Source organism: Kryptolebias marmoratus, linkage group LG2 (assembly GCF_001649575.2).
Source record: "Kryptolebias marmoratus isolate JLee-2015 linkage group LG2, ASM164957v2, whole genome shotgun sequence".
In the NCBI taxonomy this organism is placed as follows: domain Eukaryota; kingdom Metazoa; phylum Chordata; class Actinopteri; order Cyprinodontiformes; family Rivulidae; genus Kryptolebias; species Kryptolebias marmoratus.
Window position 1 is genome coordinate 30,189,311 of NC_051431.1, and position 24,642 is coordinate 30,213,952.

The 24,642-nt window shown below is 40.0% G+C and overlaps 1 protein-coding gene and 1 pseudogene across 4 annotated transcripts in view; one reads left to right on the top strand and one right to left on the bottom strand.

Annotated features, from left to right (window-relative positions):
* The first annotated feature begins 329 nt into the window (after positions 1–329).
* On the top strand, positions 330–813 carry LOC112451263 (annotated as a pseudogene).
* Positions 814–1,803: 990 nt separating this feature from the next.
* gkup (glucuronokinase with putative uridyl pyrophosphorylase) overlaps positions 1,804–24,642 on the bottom strand; it is a 26,128-nt gene continuing 3,289 nt past the window's right edge. For 3 of the 4 annotated variants that reach the window (XM_017433832.3, XM_017433831.3, XM_025010006.2), the window contains 18 exons: positions 23,536–23,624; positions 23,255–23,411; positions 21,830–21,907; positions 20,037–20,128; positions 15,780–15,885; positions 15,606–15,685; positions 15,457–15,525; positions 11,949–12,009; positions 11,838–11,854; positions 11,694–11,751; positions 11,496–11,588; positions 11,009–11,075; positions 10,631–10,744; positions 10,142–10,199; positions 9,865–9,933; positions 7,878–7,941; positions 4,599–4,670; positions 1,804–2,673 (listed from right to left, as the gene is read on the bottom strand). In XM_017433832.3, the coding sequence (XP_017289321.1) occupies positions 2,578–2,673; positions 4,599–4,670; positions 7,878–7,941; positions 9,865–9,933; positions 10,142–10,199; positions 10,631–10,744; positions 11,009–11,075; positions 11,496–11,588; positions 11,694–11,751; positions 11,838–11,854; positions 11,949–12,009; positions 15,457–15,525; positions 15,606–15,685; positions 15,780–15,885; positions 20,037–20,128; positions 21,830–21,907; positions 23,255–23,411; positions 23,536–23,624 (1,440 nt within the window). In that variant the 3' untranslated portion in view covers positions 1,804–2,577. The remainder of the gene's footprint in view (positions 2,674–4,598; positions 4,671–7,877; positions 7,942–9,864; positions 9,934–10,141; positions 10,200–10,630; positions 10,745–11,008; positions 11,076–11,495; positions 11,589–11,693; positions 11,752–11,837; positions 11,855–11,948; positions 12,010–15,456; positions 15,526–15,605; positions 15,686–15,779; positions 15,886–20,036; positions 20,129–21,829; positions 21,908–23,254; positions 23,412–23,535; positions 23,625–24,642) is intronic. The other variant, XM_017433833.3, reaches the window with a different exon arrangement.

Genomic DNA, 24,642 nt, shown 5'->3' on the forward strand with positions numbered 1-24,642 from the left:
AAGCTTTAGGGAATTTGATACAACTTATCACAGAGGAGAATCAATAAAAATACTTCAAACAATTAGTGAAACTTCTAGAATTGCACCGCTCAAGGTGGCTGCATGTTGGAGTAGCTCTGTTACATTCACTCTGAGATATTGCTTTTGAAAATGTTATTCTTTTATTTTTCTTGATGTAAATCACGTTTTTTGGATCAATATTTCCTCTGGTACTGGATGCTGTGCAGCTGGAAGGATTTTTACTGAAACCTTTTTTACTTTTGGACATTTTGTTATGATGCGTAACCATGACAACACGTGTTAAATGTGAAGAACCCTGAAGTCCAGTCATGGCCAGAACCAAGCAGACAGCCCGTAAATCCACCTGAGGTGAAGCTCCCAGGAAGCAGCTCGCCACCAAAGCTGCCAGCAAGAGCGCCCTGGCCAGCGGAGTGAAGAAGCCTCATCTCTACAGGCTCGGTACCGTGGTTCTCAGGGAAATCCACCAATACCAGAAATCCACCGAGCTGCTCATCCGGAAGCTGCCCTTCTAGCACCTGGTCCGGGAGATCGCCCAGGACTTCAAGACTGACCTGAGCTTTCAGAGCTCAGCCGTCATGGCTCCGCAGGAGGCCAGCGAGGCTCACCTGGTGGGACTCTTTGAGGACACATCGGGACAGACGGCTACAAGAGATCCTTCCTGCCCACAGCCATCAGCATCTATAAAAACTCTTTAACAAAACCAGGATTATGAGCTACAACAACATTTAATTTCCCTTTGGGATTAATAAAGTATCTTTGAATTGAATTGAAAACAGCAGGACAACATGGACATCCAGGATTCTGTGGTTTCTATGGTTCCTCCTCAGGAGCATTATATAGATGTTTTCCATGGTTTTTAAAGTTCTTCCTCAGGGTGCATTATTTGGATTGTAGCATTGTTTAAAGGCAAATAAAATTCTAAAACTTGAGGAACATTTTTCCAATTTCACTTAAGGATTTCTTGACACATAACTTCTAGTCTTCTAATCTCCCAGAAGATTTTCTTGCATCTTCCAGAAACCATAAAAAGTGAAAACAACATGGTACTGACAACATGATAAAAGTAAAACACATCATTCACTGCCAAAAGTTTATCACATAATTTGTATAAAATGTGCAAAATCAGCAATGATGTTTTCTTGTTAACAATTACAAGTTGTTTGTTTCCATTCAAACACTGACAAGTTCACTTTGGACAATCTTGGTGCGTGGCGGATATTAATTCAGTAAGACCAGGTTTGCAGTCAGCCACGATGACCCCATGATGGCTCTGGTTTCATTGTGGTCTGTTTTTAAGTAAATTTTAGGATTTATGTATAACATTTTATCTTGCTATGTTGTTTTATTGTTTTTAAATTGTTATTGTTTTATATTGTTAAAGGCCCATCTAGGGACGTGCATTACAAACTAGCTAAGGCTATAAATGTTATAGTGTTCAGTATTTGTTTTTACTTAACACTTGTCCCAACTCAAATAAACAATGAAGAAGATTATGCCGGATGTAAACAGAGTCAGAGGGAGAACAATGGAATCAGACACACCAGGTGTAAACAAAGTTGAGAAATACTTGCTTTTTTAAAATGGAGTCTTTACAAAAATCCCAATGGGTTTGAGTTACATTAACCCTCAAAAATTGTGTTAGAAGCATAAAAAATTAAATTAAAAACATTGAAAATCATGTATTTTAACAGCTTTTATAGCTAACTATTTCAATAAAATATCTGTTTGAGGATATACATGAAACTACATAGAAGTAACTTACAACTTATATAAAACACAACAAACTAATAAAGCAGTTTTTATTTGGTTTACAAAAATTAAATTCCTATAAAAATAGATTGAGATTAAGTCCATACAGTCTATAGGAGTAATATATTACACATGTAGAAAACAATTACATACTTTTCCATTGTTGATGATAAATTTGATATACTCCATCTTAAATGATCATAAACATTCTCTTTTTTATATAACTGGATTATCAGAGCATTCTTTGCATTGAAGGACTAGAATAACAGACTACTTCCAATATGTAGGTTATATACTTAGATTTGACAAAGTCACTAAAGAGTGAAAATACTGATAAATAGAAGCACTCAGACAGCTCAAACCTCCGCCAAGACCCATTATTATTGTGACATTATCATCGATGTCATCACTGTATGTTGAGGACCTCGGAGTGCAAACCTCTGCCTAGGTCATAGGGTCATTAAAAAAATGTAGGCGCTGGACCATAATCCCAATCACCACCAAACCTTAATCATTTGTTCTTTGCAACAACATCAACATTTCCCAAAAATTTCATCAAAATTCATTCATTACTTTTTGAGTAAGCTTGTGTACAGATAAACAAAGAACAAATGCTACCAAAAACATAACTCCTTAGTTAATAACCTTGATTGTTATTTTTTTCTAATTCATTTTGATGTAGATCTATCAAGATCTAAAGTGGCAGCAGACTTGTCAGACACATGAAGGACCATATGTCTCTTATCTGACTGACGATTGTCAAATGGCCCTAAGAGGCCTGACCAAGTCATGGAGAGGTGTGTGAGGTTAGGGAAGGCCTCTGACAGAACTTGCAGATGGGTTGTAAGGTGTGATGATGCAGAAGACACAACCTGCCTCCTGGAAAGCTTGCCTCATCTCTACCTGATAGAAAAAGCACAGACTGCATCAGTCAGAGGCACTGCAGTCCTAAACATCCAACAGAACAGATATTACTTAATAATATACATTATTAAGTATAACTTTTAACAGCTGTCTACTAATTAAATATATTTTACCAAATAAGATGGTGTTTGTTTTTTCTTTTTGTCAAATAATACTTTAAAGACTGGTAATTGTTCTAGAAAAAAGATGCACCAAAAACACCTAAAGTTAAAATGTTGCACTTTTTCCTAAAGGAATTTTGCATCTGCTTACGGATTTTGACAACTGACACTGTTCTTATTGTATATAACTGAGTTTTTATTTTACTTTTTCTAAAGAAGCTTAGAGTATTGCTTGAAACTTGCTTTTAATAATAACCTTTATTTAACCAGGTAAATCCCATTGGGATAACAGATCTCTTTTTCAAGGGAGGCCTGGGCCTGAAGGCAGCCTAGCATGTATTTAGACTTTTCCTTAGTGTTTTATTTGTTTTATGTTTCTGAACAAGTTTACATGTTTTCCCTGTGCTCACGTGGGTTTACTCCGGGTAGTCCGGTTTCCTCCCACAGACCAAAAACATGCATGTTGGGTTAATTAATGACTCTAAAATTGTCTCTAGGTGTAAGTGAGAGCGTGAATGGTTGTTTGTCTCATTTGTCTCTATGTGGCCCTGCGATGGACTTGCGACCTGTCCAGGGTGTCCCCCGCCTCTCGCACAGTGACTGCTGGGGATAAGCACCAGCTCCCCGTGACCCAAAATGGAGAAGCAGGTAAAAAAAAGGGATGGATGGATGGATGGGTATTAAAAGAAGGAGAAACGCCAAGATCCTGGAGGGAAGCTTTCATTAGAGTTATCCCTAAGGAAGGAAAGGATAAATTGGACTGCACAAACTATAGACCAGTAATTGTCTTAAATTTAGATTATTTACTGCAATTTTGGCCAGATGCTTAGAAGTGATCCTGCCAGACGTAATTGATTTGGCAGCTATTTGGATCAAACAGGATTCATAAAGCAGAGACAATATTAGGCGCACATTGCCGGTAATGCAAAATATTATTAAAAGAGGAACAGAAGCGGTAATATTGGGATTGGACGCAGAAAAAGCCTTTGACTCTGTCAGGTGGAACTTCTTCTATAAGGTGCTTGAACGATTTGGTTTTAACGAAATATTCATTGGAATCATAAAATTGCTATATGACCAACCCACAGCGAGGATCGAAGTTAATGGAAATCTTTCAAATGTTTTTACGTTACATTGAGGGTGCTGTCAAGGCTGCTCCATTAGCCCACTCCTATTTGCAATGTATTTGGAACCTCTTAGCCAATGGATAAAGCAAAATGAAAATATAAAGGGTATACACATGGAGGGAGGGGAACAAAAGGTAGCTTTATTTGCAGATGATGCATTAATTTATCTATCCCAACCAGACAGATCGATTCCAGCACTAGTAACGATAATGGATGAATTCGGTTCGCTGTCGGGTTATAAATTAAATACAAAGAAAACCCAGGTTTTCACCTTCAACTATGAACCAAATCAATTAATCAAAGAAAAAATCAGTTGGTTATCAGACTCAAAAACCTTAGAGGGTTAAGATATCCCTTTAGTCACAAAACAATTTTCAACATTCAAACTTATTTACTTCCTTTAACATCTATTAGATATGTTCAATTTATTTATAAGTTTTGGTGAAAGAAAAACTGTTTTAATTATCATCTGTTCATTTTCTTAGCAGTACTCCAACTATGTTGTTTTACTAGAGGAAAATTTTTTTTGAACAATTTTACTTTACATCTGTATGCTATTGTGAAACAAACTGACCAATGTTCCATCCAACCACAAAGCTTCAAACTCCTGGCCTCAAATGCACATAGTTAGGGAATGTTGGCTATGACTTAAAATTACCACAAGGTGCAATCTTACCAGTCTCTCCTGGTCCAGACATAGACCCACTACGGCTCCCCCACTGCCTGGTAGTTTTACTGCTGAGCCAAACTGCAGGAACAAACAAAAACTTTATAAATGCATACACAGTAAACAACTTCTGCTGACACACACTTTTGGAAATAAAAAAAAAAGAGCAAACGTCCAATTATCAATTCATCATCTAACACTTATCCAGAGACAACAGGTCTGGGAAGGACACCCAGACATCCCTCGCCTCACCAACACTCTCCAGCTCTGTCTAAGGGTTACCGTAACAATCCCAGGACAGAGGATACATAATCCCTCCTGTAAGTTCTGGGTCTGCCCCAGGGGCTCTTCTCAGTGAGACATGCTCAGAAAAGCTCCGAAAGGAGGTGCCAGGAAGCATCCTAATCAGATGCCTGAACCACCTCAGCGGACTCCTTTCGATATAAAAGAATATCTGCTCTACTCAGAACTCTTATCAGATGACAGAGGTTCTCATCCTATCTCTAAGGCTGAGCTCAGCCACCTTACAAAGGAAGCTCATTTCAGCCACTTGCATCAGGCATTCTCATTCTTTCAATCATAATCTATGACCCATGACCATAGGTAAGGGTTGGAATGTAGACGGATCAGTGATTTGAGAGCTTTTCCCTTTGACTTAACTCTTTCTTGACCACAACAGACCAAAGCACTCCACTACAAACTCCATCCTCCACTCCATCCTACAAACATTCATGAACAAAACTCCCAAATACTAGAAAACCTTTGCTTGAGGCAGAGACTCATCCTCGACCCAGAGAGAGTGATTTTTCAGTTGAGAACCATGGCCTTGGACTTAAAGAGGTTGAATCTCATCTCAGCTGCAAACCACTACAGGGCATGCTGAAGGTCATGGCCTGAAGACACCAACAAAACAAACAGGATAAGACAAAAGGGACAGCTCACACACAGAATAATCTCCACTTTGTGGAGACACAGCTCATGCTTTGGTTATACAGGGACCAGATAGCCCTTAAAAGCAACCCTGGCACGCCACACTCCCACAGCACGCCCCACAGAATGCCTCAGGAAACACAGTCAGAACATATGTAGACTGGAGAATTAAACTCACATGACCCCCTTAGCGTGAAGATCTGGTCCACTTGTCCACAACTAGGATGAAAGCCACTCTCCTGTATCCGAGGTTCAATAATTGGCCAGAGTATCTCCTCCAACACCCTGGTGTAAATTTTCCCAGGGAGGCTAAGAAGTGCGAACCCCCAATAGTGGAAAAACACTCTCCAGTCTGCCTTTTTTTAAAAATGGAACTATTAATCTAGTCTGCCATTCTGCAAGTGTTGTCCTGGTCCTCCATGCAACATTGAAGAGACGTGTCAACCATGACAGCCTCACAATATCAAGTCTTCAGCATCTCAGGGGACATCTTGTCCAGCCCAGGTGCCCTGTCACCAGTGAGCTTTTTAACTTACAATCCCAATTTTAATGCATCTTAGACTTACACAGCTGCACTCATTGCAACATTTCACACAAACACAATGGCCAGGGCCTAGGGCTGCTACGGCCTACTGGAGCTGGATCCCCTCCCGTCCTTTCTGTTCTTGGCTGATGTAGATGGTGGGCCTTCTACTCTTCATGGTGCTCTTAACTGTGCATCTCCAAGTGGCATACTCATCCTCCAACCACCCACACATACACACACCTTCACGCACCGATTCACAAACAGTCCTGATGGTTGAAGGTTGTACAAACAGGTTACTATTACAACAATGTGGCCTCTCTATTCTGATGCTAGATTCAGTCTTGATTCAGTCAAGTAAATCATGCAATTAGGATTTCATTTTGAGATTTTCTTTTTGTAGAGCAAATCGGTTCTGGCACACGTAGGCAGCCATCTTAATTATATGGTATGCCTGAAATGCCATGACAGGACAAAAAATAATAACTTACACGGTGACCTTTGCTGTAACAATGAACTTGTCTTCCTGAGTCTTCAGGCTCTGCCTCCTCAAATGTGCACATGGTAGCTGGATAAAGGAGATAAAGGAGATCCTCAAAGTACTCCTTCCATAATGTCTCCAGTCCAGGTCAGAAGTTCCCCACCAAGCACAGCCTAGGATGGGGTTGCTTTCCTTTTCTGAGTCACCAAATGGTTTGCCAAAACCTCCTCAAAGCCATTTGAAAGTTCTACAGCATGCCCTCTCCGAATTCCTCCAATGCCAGAGTATTTGCATCCACAATCACAGAAGCTGCAGTCCTTCAGGCCACTCTGTACCTGTCAGCTCCTTCAGGAGACCTCCAGGACGGAAAAGCCCTATAGACCTCCTTCTTTAGCTTGACAGCCTCTACCATCACTGGTGTCCACCAGCAGATTCTTCGGGTACCACTGTGACAGGCACCAATAACCTTCAGACCACAGCTTTACAAGCTACATCTGCAATAGAAGCTCTGAGCATGGCTCATCATGTCTTGACCTCCACCGGGATGAGGAAAAAGTCTTACAGAGATGTGAGTTGAGAATCTCTTGAACCAGGGGCTTTGCAAGATGTTTCCAGTGCACCCTCAAAACTTGTTTGTATTTACCAGGTTTGTCAGGGAGCTTCTCCTACCACTGGATCCAGCACACCATCAGGTGGTGATCAGTTGACAGCTCTGTCCTTTTTACCAGAGTACAAGATATGACGCTGCAAGTCAGAAGATATGATTACAAAATCAATCACTGACCTTTGCCCTAAGTTGGCCTGGGACCAAGTACACTTATGGACCACCCTATGCTCGAACATGGTGTTTGTTATGGACAGCTCATGGCTTGCACAGACATCCAATAACAGAACACCACTCAAGTTCAGTTCAGGGACGTCTTTCTCCCAATCACTGACATTGCCCACAAGGCCACTGAAGTCACCCAGAAGAACCATAATCTAGAACAGGGGTGGGCAATCCTGGTCCTCGAGGGCCGCCATCTTGTATGTTTTACTTGTTTCTCTGCTCCAACACACCTGATTCGAATCAATGGGTGATTAACAGGCTTCTGCAGAACATGAAGAGGTGATTTAACCTCTGAATCAGGTGTGTTGGAGCAGGGAAACAAGTAAAACATGCAGGACAGTGGCCCTCAAGGACCAGGAATGCCCACCCCTGATCTAGAACATCATCCAGAGATTCCAAGAAGGCCAGGTAATCTGAATTTATGTTGGGGCAAAAGCACAAACAACAGTCCTCCTAGCAGGTTGTGGACCGATGTGGAGCAAACATTGATTTTAAAAAAGCTCAGAGATGATAGTGAGGACCAACCTGCTTTGCTAGCTGTGCCATCTTAAGATTCCCAGAACCCAGGCAGTCATCAGTGTAGACAGACCTGTGGGTTAGTTAACATAACTGTTTGAGTGTGGATTTACACATAGCATCAAACGACAGTGACTATAAAACTATAATAAAAATAGCCTTCAACTTGATCTAAAATTAAAGGATGTAGAAGTTAAACCATTTTAGTAATCCTATATTTTAAATTGGATTAAAATCAGGCATATAGTAACAGACACTTTTAACAGTGGAACAATACAACTTAAATGTGAGTGAGAAATGTAGCAATTGACAAGATCGCTCGTGAAATAGCTGGGGGCACTGACGTATATAGGAATAGCAAATATTTTTGTGTCATTTGTGTTTTTGGAAAATTTTTGTGTGTCAGACATTTTAAACATCAACACTTTCTAAAATTCTATCTATGCAGCCTGTTAAAAAATAATTAAGGTTTATGCAATTTTCTTTTTATTCTACCGTTAAAATAAAGACAAATATTTACCTTCACCTTTATTAATGTCAAAATCATTTACATGACTGTCCATCTACACTATATTGCCAAAATCCTTGAATTCAGGTGTTCCAATCACTTCCATGGCCACACGTATAAAAAAAAAAAAACACCTAAGCATGCAGACTGCTTCTACAAACATTTGTGAAAGAAAGTGTCGCTCTCAGGAGCTCAGTGAATTCCAGCGTGGAACTGTGATTGGATGTCACCTGTGCAATAAGTCCAGTCATGAAATTTCCTCCCTACTAAATATTCCACAGTTAGGTGTTAGTGGTATTATAACAAAGCGGAAGCAATTAGGAATGTCAGCAACTTGGCCAAAAAGTGGTGGGACACACAAAACCACAGAGCGGGCTCAGTGGATGTTGAAGCTCATAGTGCATAAAGGTCAACAACGGTCTGCAGACTCAAAAGCTTCAGATCTCCAAACTTCATGGGGCCTTCAGATTAGCTCAAGAACAGCATGGAGAGCTTCATGGAATGGGTTTCCATGGCCAAGCAGCTGTATCCAAGCCTTACACTAGGTGCAATGCAAAGTGTCAGATGCAGGGGTGTAAAGCACGCTGCCACTGGACTCTAGAGCAGTGGAGACGTATTCTCTGGAGTGACTGCCAGGCATAGGATCATGCTATTACGTCTGGAAATTCGATGAACGAATCTGGGTTTGGCTCCTGCCAGGAGAACGTTACATGTCTGACTGCACTGTGCCAAGTGTAAAGTTTGGTGGAGGGGAGATTATGGTGTGGTGTTGTCTTTCAGGAGTTGGGCTCTGTGTCTTAATTCCAGTGAAAGGAACTCTTAATGCTTCAGCATACCAAGACATTTTGAACAATTTCATGTTCCCAACTTTGTGGGAACAGTTTGGGTTGGCCCCTTCTTGTTTCAACATGACTGCACACCAGTGTGGAAGAACTTGACTGGCCTGCACAGAGTCCTGACCTCAACCCGAGAGAACACCTTTGGGATGAATTAGGGCGGAGACTGTGAGCCAGGCCTTTCCTGTCTAATATCAGTGTTGGACATCACAAATGTGCTTCTGGAAGAATGGTCAAAATTTCCCATAAACACTTCTAAACCTGTGGAAAGTCTTCCCAGAAGAGCTGAAGTTGTTATCGCTGCAAAGGGTGGGCCAACATATCCATATTAATCCATATTAAACCCTATGAATTAAGAATGGGATTTTACTCAAATACATATGCGTGAGAAGGGAGGCAAAATAGTGAATACGGAAAATGACAAAACTGTCACCTTTAAAAATGTAATATTGTGATGAAAAGTCTGGGTGCATCTAAATTTTGCGCTGTTGCAACAGTCTGGAGCCCTATTTATTTTATTTTTGCCTTTTTTCATCATGCTAATTGCTATTTTCTGTCAATTGCAATTTTAAAGGGTTGAGTTAAAAAAATACATTGATAAATGTTGATTTACATGCTGTCTCATACTCATACTTCTACATTTTTTATTTACCTTCGCAGCTCAAAGTTCTGGTCCATCAGTTGTGCCAGATGAGTCCAGTCTCTGTCTTGGATAGCCTTTCTGAGGAAAGAAATGTTTTTAATCAGAGCTATGTAATGTAGCTGTCTAAAACCACTGATGTCTAACTAAAATAACACCATGAAAAAAAAAACAACACTAACACATGTTTATAAGCACAGCTACAGCAAATACAGTCTTTGGATGTGACTCACAATGAGACTCACAGTGGTCAGATTTTCTTATGTATTACACTCTGAATAATACTAACCTCGCCTGGTCTGTTAGCTCAGCAAAAGACCTCATGGCTTCAATGACCATCTGTTCCCCTAGGAAAAGACATTTAAAATAATTCCAAAATTAGTTTAACAAATTTATCAGATTTGTTTACAACGCCAATACCAACAAAGTTGTGTTGTGTAAAATGTAAACTAAACCAGAATCCAATAATTAGCTAAATCTTATTTTATTCACAGTGGAAATAGAAAAATATGGTAATTTTGAGTTTGATGGCAGCGACACATCTCAAAAAGTTGGACAGGACCATGTTTACCACTGTCAAGTATCTTCTGTTAACAGCAGGAAATGAGGAGACCAGCTGCTGGAGTTGTTGGAGGGGAATGTGTATTAAACAAATGATTGCCCAATTCTTACCACTTACTTTTACAGCGGTTTATTGCCCCTGTCCCATCTTTTTTGATGTAACTAATTTTATCAATTCATTTGAAAAAGTGCACACATTGTTGACTATAAGGCATACCACTGAGCCAGCGCTGTCGGATGTTGCTGTGGATGCGTCCAGAGTCACTGGGATCCCTGAGGTAGGCCAGCCAGAAGGGAGGAAGATTACTCATGTCCATAGACACATAGTTTCCTGAGAACATAACGCACACACACAACTCTAACACACCTCAAATTTACAGAAGAGCTATAAAAAGCTATCCAAAAAGTAAAAAATATATAAATTTGGAAATTTAAAATCTGTGATATGTGGACAAAAAAGTATGATGGTCTAACTAATTTTTTTTCACTTGTTAACAGTAAATGATTTAAACAATCTTTACTTTTAGTGCGTGAAAGCATGGTTTTTTTTGCACAGTGAGGTATTTGCATAATCTGTTTCACCATCTATTCACACCAGTACCGTAGCCTTGCTCATCCATAAGCTTCTTGCTGAAATCCATGTACACCAGGCCTTCATAAACCTTCAAAGACAAAGAGACACATGTTTATCACCTGCCATCGGAAGGCCAAGGCAGACAATTATGGTATTGTCTGTGTCAGTCTGTTAGAGGTACATTCAATGATTACTTTCTGCATGTTTCACTAAAATCCTAACACTTAACTTTAGGAGTCAATTCAATTCAAGATGGCCACCACGGCTAATCAACAAAAGCCAAACTGGCAATAACAGTTATTTTACAGATATTGAGCATAGATTTGTTGTGGTAATAGCTGAGAGTCACTCACAACACACTCTGAGTGTGATTGCATGAGACTGCACATTATTTTTAAAGTTTGATCCTAGTCTTAAGTCTTAATCTTTGTTAGTGTCGGTCTGAGTTTTTGTACATGGCTGCTAAAGTGAAGCTCACAGCTGATGAAGTGCTGAATATTTTTCTTACCTGCACAACTCTGTCCTGTAGGCCAGCAGTGATGAACAGCTCATCAGTCTCCACACTGAGGATGAAGTTGGCTCGGATTGGTTTAGGGAGATCCTTTAAAGCATTTAAAAAAAAAGAAGCAAAGTCACAGTGGTACTAATGAGAGAATGAAAAAAGCTAGACTCTGATGCTTTGATAATACAAATCAAACATCCTTACATTGTCTGTGATCTTATAGAATTTCATAAGGCACTTCAGAGTAGCTGAAATAATGGCACTGTGGAGAGATAAACAAGTCAAAATGTGAAAATCTGTCTTTAAGTATCATCATACAGAAAAAAATGAAAGAGCTACTGTATTTACCTGCTTCCAGCAAGGCCCTAAGATTATAGACAGATGTTTGCATAAAGTTTTAAAACATGTTTTAAAATGATACCATTTAAACTTTTATTTAACATTTGAATGGATTCTCACCACTTGCCGAGGAATGTTGGTGTCATACTTCAGAGTGAAGTTCTGCTTCGTCAAAGCAATGCTGCAAAAACAAGTTTACAGCATATATGAGCTTCAGGGATGTGAAGCTCAAGCACATTAAAGAAAAAAGCAAAAAGATCATTAGAGTGAAAACCAGATGATAACTAACACAGACACAGTCGGTCCATGAAGGCAGGGGACACAGATACACCAAAAAATAAAATAAAATAATAATAATTTGCCCCACAAAGTAGTTCCCCATAACAAAGATGTAAATTAATTACTTTGCTGTGTATTGTTTTGTTCTGAGCAGTTTTCAACTATTTAGACAATTTTAAATAGAATTTAAAATGTTTTTTGGTGATTCAAACTAATTTTTTTTACTTATTTGCAGGTATGGGGTTCAGGAGCTGCTACTGAAAGAAAACCTTCTGTAATCTGAGCCATCTTTCCAAAATATTGCAGTGATTCAATTTACATCTTGTCTGTTTATTTAAACCACTCATATTTGGACAGAACTCTGAAGAGTTCACTGACACTCACTGACAAGATTTAGCAACTAAGTGAAATAAAATAACTACCATATAACAAATGTAAGGTTTCTGTGAAAGAGATGCACTTGAAGTCAGTAATTCAACAACTCTGAGTATGTTTAGCAAATGTTTAAACAAGTTGCAAAGCCTATGCAACACAGATGTGCAGCTCTGTGACTCTTGAGGAGACCAAGAACCCCCATGTGTGTTTCCAGACATTTTGGAAACTCCCTCATGAATGTTCACAATTTAGTGAAGCATAGTTAAAAAAAATGTTTTACTCAATTTATCAGCCAAGAGTTTGATAAAGATGGCAATACTGTGTTCATATTCTCTCAGCTACTTCTGCTTCTTTTTCTTCTTCTTTCGGCTGTTTCCTTTTCAGGGGTCGCCACAGTGAATCCATCCATCCATCCTCCTCAATCTAACTCTGTCTTCTGTGTCATCTGTCCTCACTCCAATTAACTCTATGTCCAACAACATCCATATATCTCCTCTTTGTCTTTTTCCTGGCAACTGCATCTCTAACATCCTTCTACCAATATACCCTCTGTCCCTCCTCTGCACATGTCCAAACCATCTCAGTCTGGCCTCTCTAACTTTATCTCCCAGTCCTTCAACCTGTGTTGTCTTGTAAGCCTTTCCTTTGACTTTTGCTGCCACCCTTTTGTCACAAATCACTCCTGAAACTTATCTCCATCCACTCCATCCTGCCTGGACTCTCTTCTTCACCTCTTTACCTCACTCCCTGTTTTCTTGGACAGTCAACCCTAAGTACTTAAAGTCCTGCACCTTTGTGACCTCTGACCTTGAAGCCTCAATGTTCCACCTGCCTCCCTCTCATTCACACACATGTACTCTGTCTTTCTACGACTGACTTTCATCCCTCATCTTTCAAGTTCATACCTCCACTTCTCCAGGTTCTCACCACAGATCACAATGTCATCTGCAAACATCATAGTCCATCATAGTTCCTGTCTGACCTCATGTGTTAGTCTGTCCATCACCAGACCAAACAAGAAGGGGCTCAGAGCTGATCCTTGATGCACTCTCACCTCCACACTGAAGCTATCTGTCACTCCTACAGGACACCTCACCACTGTCCTGCTGTCCTCATACATGTCCTGTACCAGTCTAACATACTTCTCTGCCACTCCAGATTTCCTCACACAACACCACAGCTCTTTCCTCAGCACCCTGTCATATGCTTTTTCTAAATCCACAAAAACACAATGAAGTTCTTTCTGACCCTCTCTATACTCCATCAACATCCTCAAAGCAAAGATGGCATCTGTGGTGCTCTTTCTTGGCATAAAATCACACTGCTGCTCAGAAATAGTCACCTCTTGTCTAAAGGCTCCAGCTCTAAAAGAAGTCAAAAAGTTGGTTCATGGACACGTGGTTGATAGCTGTTTGTTTTCGCACACACCTCTTACTGTCCACGAGACACTCAGATCAGATCTTCCGGGAAGCTCCTCCCTCCTCCTACAGCATTAAAACAGGTTTATTTTCTACCAGCTTCTCAACTTTCCTGTCCTTGTACAAAACTTTGCTTCCCTTACCGTGACCAGATGAGTTTGTTAAACAGACTGAGACAGTCACAGCCACCAAGAGGCACCTGTGTCTCTGCAGTCTTTCTAATTTCATAGGTTTATAAGTTTTGCTGGAACAGTTGTAAAGATGGCAGTATTTTCTAGCAGCCTCGGCCAGCTGCTTCTAAACGGAGCAGTAGAAGCAAAATGACTCCAATAAAGCTAAACTGGCTTTTCTGCATGAACACACCCACAACAACTTTTGACCAATCACAAAATACTTGGCACACAATACTTTCTTACCACCTAAAGCCTTTAACAGCTTATTTCTCAACTCCTCACAACATTCTTCCTTCCTCAAATTCCACCATTTGGTCCTCTTCTCTACTTTTCCTCTTTTTCACTATAACACTCATTCTACACACCACGATTCAATGCTGACTGACCACACTCTCCCCTTTCACAACCTTACAGTCCACAATCTCCCTCAGGTTACCTCTTCTACACAGAATGTAGTCTACCTGTGTACTCCTGCCTCCACTCTTATAGGTCAAACTGTGTTCCTCCCTCTTTTGGAAATAGTTGTTGATTACAGCTATTTCCATCCTCTTGGCAAAATCCACCACCATCTGTCCTTCCTTGACACCAAACCTTTCTATCACCTCCTCATGTCCTCTGTTTCTTTCACCAACATGTCTATTCAGATCTGCTCTGATCACCACTGTCTCCTCCCTGGGAATACTCTGTCACTTCATCAAGATCCTTCCAGAATTTCTCTTTCTCTTCTACATCACATCCAACCTGTGAAGCATAACCACTGACAACATTCAACATCAGACCTTCTACGACACCGGTATGGTGTCGCTTGGATGAACTCGCCTTTTAGTTTTGGCAAAAAAGGGTTTTATGTCAGATGCCCTTCCTGACACAACCCTCACTATTTATCCAGGCTTGGGACCGGAACAAGAGATACACTGGCTTAAGCTCCCTAGTGGCTGGTTTGACTCTCAGCTACTACCACACCAAATTTTACCTCAGTGTCTGTAAAACTGGTGGCCATATTGAATTGGATTGACTCCGAAAGTTAATCAGTTGTAGATGTACAGCCACTGATTACTCTCTGAGTTTGACTAAAATCTGTTCAGTGGTTTATGAGATATTTTGCTAAGACTACAGACAAACAAACACACACATCAACCTTGTTATTGCCCTTTTTGCCTATGGGAGAGGGTGATAATGCAAGTTACCCGTAAAATGTGGTAACTTGTCAAATGATTTAATAAAAATGTATTGATATATTATAGCTATCAAAGACTAAAAAAACAGCAAGACATACAAACATGTTAAATTGTTTTTTTTTTTATAAAATTCCAGCTTCTGTAAAGCAGAAGTCTTTGATGAAAAATGACTCAAAGCTACTATGGTCAATTTTTCTAACCTCACCCTCTTTTGGAGCAGAACTGGTAGAACTTTTTACATGTAGCTTGCAGAAGACGAAGACCTCCCAGATACCTGCAACATGTAACATATACAAAGGTGTGAAAATCCTGAGTATGAGCAATACCTGTTCTGTAATTTAGCTCATTACTCACCCCTCTTGCCTGCTGATACAGAACAGATCCTGCAGACTGCCAAATTCTGTAGGGTCATTCAGTGGATGAGGGACTAAAATCTAAAAAAAACCCCACAGAAATTGCTAATTTTAGGACAAGATGTCCCACATGACAGTGACATAGGTGATGTGTGTGCAGACACAACTGTGTTACCAAAGTCTGGCTCTCGATAAGAGTAACTTCAGCCCAGAAGTTAGAGATGCTCATAGCAATGGTTTTCCCATTGAAGCCATCTGAAGGATTTCCTATTAATCCAACCCTGTGGGTCATAAAAAAATATGCAAAATAGTGCATCAACATGGATTATTACACTTAAGATAAAAAAGAAAAAGGCTTATGTTAATGTTCTTTTGTTTATATTGCATGCCAGTCCACAAGGGCTCTAACGGCATGCTTAGATGTAACATTTGCTTCAATGAAGTCCGCTTTGAAGATAATATCTGGCGAAAAAAAGGGGGCAGCAGCAGAAAGTATTAACCAGGAGTCCGTGTTTGCAAAGTACTCGACAGAAAACTACACAGCTAAACACTTCACAGCCCGGTACAAACCAGTTGGATAAGTACGGACAACGATCAAAATGTGCAGTATGCCAAAGTACTTTTCACTGGGTCAAAGATTCTCTGCATAAAACCGAGAGTGTTAAAATTACAGAAGATGCAACAGATGTGGAAGAGTGTAATATTACTCTTTACACCAAAGAATCACCGACAGATGCAGAAACATTCATGACAGAATGTTTTGGCTCAGCAATAATAGATACTGCTTGCACTAGAACAGTCTGTGGACAAGAGTGGCTGGACAACTATAGTACTGTGTTACAAAAGACAAGTGTGAAGACAATAAAAGAGACAGAAACACAAAGTCACAGACCCTTCAAGTTTGGAGATGGAAAAGTAGTCTACTCCATCAAAAGGTTAAAGATACCTGCTAAGATTGGTAACACAAAGTGTAATATAGAAACTGAAGTGGTACCGGCCAATATTCCACTGCTTCTGAGTAAAACATCATTAAAACGGGCAGGTACTGTTTTGGACATGGAAAGGGACAGTGCAGTGATGTTCGACCAGCCTGTGAAACTAGACTTTACTAGCTCTGGACATTACTACGTGAACATTGTGGACAGTGAGAATAAAAATCTTACTCACTCTGATCAGATATTAGCTACCACTGAGGAAGAAATACTGACTACGACAGCCAAGATAACCACAAGTGAAAAGATGAAAGTTTTGGAGAAACTACATAAACAGTTTGGGCATGCCTCTGCCGACAAAATACAAAGGCTTTTGAGTAATTCTGGCAACAAGGACACAGAATGCAACAGTCTGCTGCAAAAGGTCGTGAACCTGTGTGAAGTGTGTCAGAAATATTGTAAGGCCAAACCAAGACCTGCTGTCGGCTTACCACTGGCGTCCACATATAAAGAAAGTGGCTGTTGATCTTCATGAACTTGAACCTGGGGTGTGGTATCTACACATTATTGACCAGTTCACCCGCTTTAGTGCTGGTAGTGTCTTGACTACCAAGAGATCTTCTGAGATAGTCAAACATTTTATCCATGATTGGATCAGTGTGCACGGCCCACCACAAAAGTTATTTAGTGACAATGGTGGCGAGTTTAATAACGAGGAAGTAAGAGACATGGCTGAGAATTTTAATATCGAAGTTAAGACAACACCTGCTTACAGCCCCTGGAGCAATGGACTGTTAGAGCGGCATAATCAAACTCTGACTGAAATCTTAATGAAAGTCAAAACAAGTACTGGATGTGACTGGAGCACTGCCATGGACTGGGCCCTGATGGCAAAGAACTGTATGCAAAGTGTCCATGGATACAGCCCACATCAGCTGGTGTTTGGGCAGAATCCCAACTTGCCCTCTGTGTTAATAGACAAAGCCCCGGCTCTAGAGGGCACCACCAGGAGTGAATGGGTTGCAAAGCACATTTCAGCCCTGCATGCTGCAAGAAAAGCTTTTACAGAAGCAGAATCTTCAGAAAGAATACGCAGGGCACTAAAGAAACAACTGCGGCCCACAGACGAGCGATACAAAACTGGAGACAAACTCTTTTACAAACAAGTGAACTGTCCAGAATGGAAGGGACCAGGAGTGGTCATTGGTCAAGATGGTGCAGTTGTTTTTGTCAGACAAGAAGGCACCTGTGTCAGGGTGCATCAACTCAATTTAAGAAAAGTTACTCATGAGCATAAAGAACCTCAGATCTCCTGCAATGAGGAGCACAAACAAGGACAACTTGCAGTGGACATCAATGAAGAGGAGGCAGGAGACATTAATGCAGTAAATCCTGAGAATGATCCTTTGTCTTTTCCTGAAAACGCAGAGGTAGAGAGACAGCACACTGGAAACATCAACATAAAGACAGGTGAAATTCTAACATTCAGAAATGCAGAGGGTGTCTCACAAAAAGCAAAAGTGTTGGGGCGTGCCGGTAAAGCAACTGGGAAATACAAGAACTGGTATAACTTATGAGCTGCTTGAGCCTGCAGAAGTGGCTGGCAAAAGTGAATCTGCTGATCTGTCACAGTTGGAGGATCTTCGTGTACAGACAGATGCTCCCAATTCCGGTACAGACGAGAATGTTTTTGTGAATAAGGATGTGTCAGTTGATGAAGCAAAGGAAAATAAAATAAAAAGCTGGAGACAGAACCAAGTGTTTGAAGAAATTGAGGACAAAGGACAAAAGTGTGTCTCCACTCATTGGGTGTGCACTCTGAAAGAGACTGACAATGGTTTAATACCAAAAGCAAGGCTTGTTGCACGAGGATTTGAGGAGCTACAAGTTTCTGATCTACAAAAGGATTCACCAACCTTTGCCTCTGAGTCACTGAGACTCATAGTGGCAGTAATATGTCAAAGACAACGGAAACTTCACTCAGTGGATATTAAATCTGCCTTCTTACAAGGAATGGAACTGTCCAGGGACATTTTCATCAAACCTCCTCTAGAGGCCAATAGTACAGGCATGCTTTGGTAGATAAAAAAATGTGTGTATGGTTTAGCTGATGCCTCACTGTATTGGTATAACAAGGTAAAAAACATTATGACTGAAGCAGGAGGTATCATGTCTAAGGTTGACCCCGCAGTTTTCTACTGGCTTGATGAGTGCAACAATGTGTACTTGCTTGTTGATGATATTATATGAAGTTGGTCACACGTTTTCAGAGTCAGTCATACCTCACCTCAGGTCAAAACTGAATGTCGGTCGTGAAGCTCACAGTAGCTTTTCCTATGTGGGTGTGGATCTTGTTAATGGGGGTAAGAAGGTACAAATATACTAGGGGGCATATATTTAACACCTGCAGCCCATACACCTCTCACCCTCACGGGCAGCAGAGTCAGCATCACCTCTCACTGAAGAGGAGAGAGAGCAGCTCAGGTCAAAGATAGGCCAACTTCTCTGGGTGGCGAGACAGAGCAGGCCTGATGTCATGTTCGATGCAAGTAGTTTGGCATCTAGTCTAAAACAGGCTACAGTACAGACCATCAATGAAGCAAACAGAGTGGTGTGTAAACTCAAAGCCAAGTTAGTTAAGCTGAATTTTCAACATCTTGGAAAAAAACAGCAACTTAAAGTTGGTTACATTCACTGATGCATCTTTTGGAAATCTTTCAGATGGAGGTACTCAAGGTGGGCACCTCATTGTTCTAATGGGTAACAACGGGCAGTTCTCTCCCATTTCATGGCAGTCAAAAAGAATTAAGAGAATTGTCAGAAGCACATTTGTGGGTGAAACACTAGCTATGTCTGAGGGGATTGACAATACCATTTTTCTTTCCACACTGTTTTCTGAACTCAATGATGGAAACACTGTTTATCCTCTACCAATAATCTGTGTCACTGATCATTTCTCTCTTGCTGATGCACTTAAGTCAACTAAGTTTGTTGCAGAGAAAAGGCTACGCCTGGAAATCAGCTCAATCAAAGAGCTGATTCAAACTAAGAAGGTTCATTAGGTGTTGTGGTCGAAAACAAAAGATCAACTCGAAGACTGTTTAACTAAGAAGGGAGAATCCACAACCTTGCTACTTAAGGCTGTTTATGAAAGGCGTTGGACTGCTCAATAAATTTATTCATGAGTTATGTCATGCTCCCATCTCTTTGAAACTGTTCTAACAAAATGCCTAAAGACTTGTGTTTTGCAATGAGTAATTTTTGTTTATTGTACTTGTTTTTTTTAAAGAAGAGAGGGAGATTGTTACTGTTCTTTTGTTTATATTGCATGCCAGTCCACAAGGGGGCACTGTGTTGTCTGTAGCTTTTGTTTTTGGTGTGGGAGCGAGGAGCTGCACATGGCGGAATAAAGAGTTGTAAAATAAACCAAAGAGGAGTTATTCTTACTGACCAACAGCTTACCTGAGCTACAGGCTACCTTATACTCAGTGCTTTCTTACCTGGCATATGAACGACATATAATTGGTTCATCTGGGTTATCTTGCTTCTTGGTGGAGTAATGACTGAGCCACTTTGTGTAGTCCGACAGCCCCTAACATGGTAGTAGATTAAAACACAATAAATTAAAATTATTTATAAAATCCACCAATGAGGACAGAAATATTGATATTAGTTGTAACCTTTCATGTTGCTTCGAAAGTTTTCAAAAGTCTTCTACATCTGTTTCTGTCAACACCGATCTTCATACCTCAATCTTTTTTGACTGTTTAGATTCAGATACGGAGCTGTGAAAAGTATTAGCCTCCTTATAGATTTCTTACATTTTTTGCTTTGTTGTCACACTTAATTGCTTTGGATCATCAAATTCATGGTAATGTCAAGACAAAGATAAGCTGTGTAATTACAAAATGCAGTTTTCAACTGATGAAAAAGCTATTCAAACCAACCTGGCCTATGTGAAAAAGTAAATGCCCCCTTTGTTAAATCATAGATTAACTGTAATTACCCACATTATTTGGTTACTCAGTTGTTAAACACAGCCTTGTCATTTTTAGAAAGCACATTTTGTTTCAACCAGCCACACCAAGGCATGATTAATGCCGTATCTGTAGAGTAAAAAATCTACAGGTGTGGCAGTGGATATAAAAAAGAGGAACTTTGTGCCTTTGAAACCCAACAGATACAAAAAAAAAACTGGCATTCCTCGGAGGAGGAAATGGCAGAACAGAGACGAGGAAGACGTCTGCGATGAAGGACGGCTGTTTCGGTTTTCTTCATCAGGTCTAGCCCTGCTGCACCCGTCTCCAGTAGTGTGGCATAACCTTGCACTCAGGGAGGTACAGTCCCATCTCCAGGGCAATCCACAAATGGAAAAAAAAAAACATGGAACAGTACTGAACCTTAACAAGAGTGTTTGAAAAGAATTTCTCCTTTTCAAACACTATTCTATTGAATCATCTTTTCCAACCATCTCTGACCCTTTTTTCAAGATTGGAACAGGAAGGGCATTGTATGCTTTAATTACCTTTTTACTGATAATTGCTATGGATCATTTGCCAAACATTCTAAACAATTTGATCTCCCACATACAGATTTTTTTTAGATATGTACAAATTAGGCACTTTCTCCAATCTTAGCTACTAAATTTTTCCATAGCATCAAGAGCAAACACATTTGATGCATTTCTTAATTTGGATCCAACTTGTAGAGGGCTAATTTCTTTTGTGTATAACAACCTTGCTGGCATGAAAGTTTTGCCATTGATAAAATTAAAAGTAAAGGGAAGTTCTGCACTGCAGATGAGTTTCTTTCATGAACACTTCAATGCACATTTATTTTGGAAGGGCAGACAATGCAGTGCCAAGTTTCAAAAATTAAACCGGTGGTGATTCACAAAAACTGCAGCTCGGGTGCTCAAGAATTATTCAAACTAAATAGAAAAAGAGATCGAGACGCTCACGAGAATTGTTTTGATAGAAAGTTTGGTGTGCAAATTTTCTGAACATATTTGAAATCCACACGGCATGTCATCATGTGAGTAAATTAAGAACCCTTGCAAATATTTTCAGACATTTTGGAAACAAGACAGATGAACAAAATCCTAAGTTGCACCTAGTGTTAAAATACTAATTTTCACTGCCAACTAACAAAGTTTCTAAAAAAACTAAAAAGGTGGTTCAAGAGGTTCAAAAGTTTAAATCCTTTTGTTTCACTGTAAACTTACATAGGGCCTCGTTGTTTCTACACAACCTTCTACAGAAGGTAACGTTTCAACAAAGGCAAGAATACAAACCACTTGTCCAATGAGCTGGAAGCCAGTAGGAAGCTTCATCCCAAATACATCTAGTTGCTTCTCATTGATGAGCCACTCCTGAAGAAGACACAACAAAGGCATGAAAGAACAACTGGATCATACTTTTTAAATTAATGAAAAACTGTTGAAAAAAAAAAAAATATATATGATTTTTTAAAAATTTTACTATAAGCATATTTAATGATTTTCTTTCAACTGTTGCTGGCTGCAAAACACTTTTCAGTTCAACTTTAAACAACTCTGCAAGGGTAAAGATCTGTTCCATGACCAGGAAAAAACCCAGACTGCTCCTCCTGAATCTGAGGTTCTACAACCAGTTGGAGCCTCCCTTCCAACACTATAATAAATCTTTCCTGGGGAAGCGGAGAAGGTGGTGTCCTATTCCTCCATGCAATATTGAAGGGGTGTGTCAATCATGACAGCCCCATAATGTCCAGAGCCTTTAGCATCTTTGGGGTAATCTTGCCCACCCTTGGCACCCTGCCGCGAAGGAGATTTTTGACTACTTCATCAACCTCTGCCATGATAATGGACATGATAAAGTACTCAGCCTCTGCCTTCTCAAAGGTGACAGGATTGAGGAAATCCTCAAAGTGTTCGTTCCACCTTCTGATAATATCTTCAGTCCAGGTCAGCAGTTCACCACCCAAACCAAGCACAGCCTGTGATGGGGCCCACTTTCCATTTCTGAGGCATCAAAGGGTTTGCCAGAACCTCCTTGGGGCCAACCAAAATTCCTTCTCCATGCCCCCCAAGCTGGGGGCTCAGCCAAACATTCCCACCTCACCCTCACAATTTGTTATAGTTTGCTGTGTTTGTCCTGCAATCCACCAGATTTAACTCACAACCAGGTGGTGATAAGTTGACAGCACTCTTAACCCGAGTGTTCAAAACATAGAGCTGCAGGTTTGATGATATGACTCGAAAATCGATCATTGACCTAGTAATGTCAAAATGTAAAAATATGCAAAAAATATTGTGCAATGTGTAATGTACAAAGTATGTGTTGGGGATGATGCTCAAGCACTACCAAGCTACAATTTAGCTCAATATATGTAAAACTGAATGAGTTACAGCCATTTATGAGTTTCTTAAGGTTGCTTAGTTGAAGTGGTTATCTAGAATGGGGCTGACTCCACAAGTTAATGAGCTATAGATGTATATCTAATGCTTGCTTCTTGAAAGATTCATTAAAATCTGTCAACTAATTCATGAGCTATACTGCTAATGCTACAGACAAACAAACACACACACACACAGACAAGAGCAAAAACACTATCACTCTTTCGCCTTCGGCAGTAAGCAAGAATTAGGTGTTGCATGGTGACACAGGAGCTGAAGGTAAATGTCTGTTCAGAGAAAACAAGAAGTGTGACGCTGCGTGTATGAAGATTAGCTACGAACCCAAAACTGTCCAAAGGTCCTGTTTGTGCTTTGAGGCTGCAGACGGAGGAAGTCCAACATGCAGGATAGCGTGTCTCTCCGAATGCAGTAAAACACCACACTGGCCAGCCGTGAATCAGTCAGCCCTTCCTGGGGTTTCTCCAAAAAGTGAGTTATCCTAATTTCAAACTAAAATATATTGAAACCAAATCTGCAACACATTCTTATGTACAGCTTAACATCAGGAACAAATTGGAGTATCTGTGCTATAACGACACCACACAGTGTAGAAAATGACTGACCTGTGGGTCTCAGGACAGACCTCCACTATCCCCCTGGAGCTCCTTCTTTCACTTTCCTCCATCTCATAATAGATGATCAGCTCTCCAGGCTGCAACACATACAAAACAATAGTTAACTACAGGTCACATAACACTACCACATGCCACACAAAATGAACACGTTAAAAGAAGAAAAAAAAAAGAAAAAGATTATGCCCATTTTTTAATTGAACTTAAATGCAACGTTTAGATAAGTTATTTAATTGAATTATTATATGCCATCAAAAAGTGAAGGCAGATAATAATGTGTATTAACAAAATATCTCATGAATCACTGGACAAATTTTAATAAACTTGCAGAAACTAATCATTAGGTGTACAATCCTATAAAAAGTATTCACCCCCATGGGTGTTTCATGGTTTTATTACTGTCATAAATAAATCATGGTCAATATAAATTGGCCTTCTTTACAAAAAATAAGTAAAAAAAAAACCCCAAAAAACATTAATGTCAAAGTGAAATCAAATATTTAGATAGTAATACCATTTTTTAAATCTAATGTAAAGTAAGCAATTGCATAAATATTCACCCCCTTTAAGGTGACTGTTCTAATTCAACTCAGAGAAAATTAAAGAAATTATTATAAAGAATTTCACTCTGTACACTTCAGACATGCAGCACAAGTCAGACTCCTGTCATCTGCAGAAATACTCAGATGACTCTGCAGTTGTTGGGTATATCAGAGATGGACAAGAAGCTGAGTACAGAGAGCTGGTGGACCGCTTTGTGTCATGGTGCGGAAACAACCATCTCATCTTAAATGTGAACGAAACAAAAGAGATGATTGTTCATTTTAAGAGAAACAGGTTCAGATCAAACCCTATTTCCATCATGGGAGAAGAAGTGGAAGTGGTTGAGGAAAATGCTGGTGTAGATTCTCAGTCATCCAGGCCATGGTAAGTTCAAAAAAGGTTAAAAACCAAAAACAACTGGACTTCTATTCTGTAGCTGAAGACGTTTCACTTCTCATCCGAGGAGCTTTCTCAATTCAGAAATAGAGAGTGTGGAGTTGAGCTTTTAAAGCTGAGATGTGATGTAAGCTGGATTGCTTGCAAATTGTTCTCACT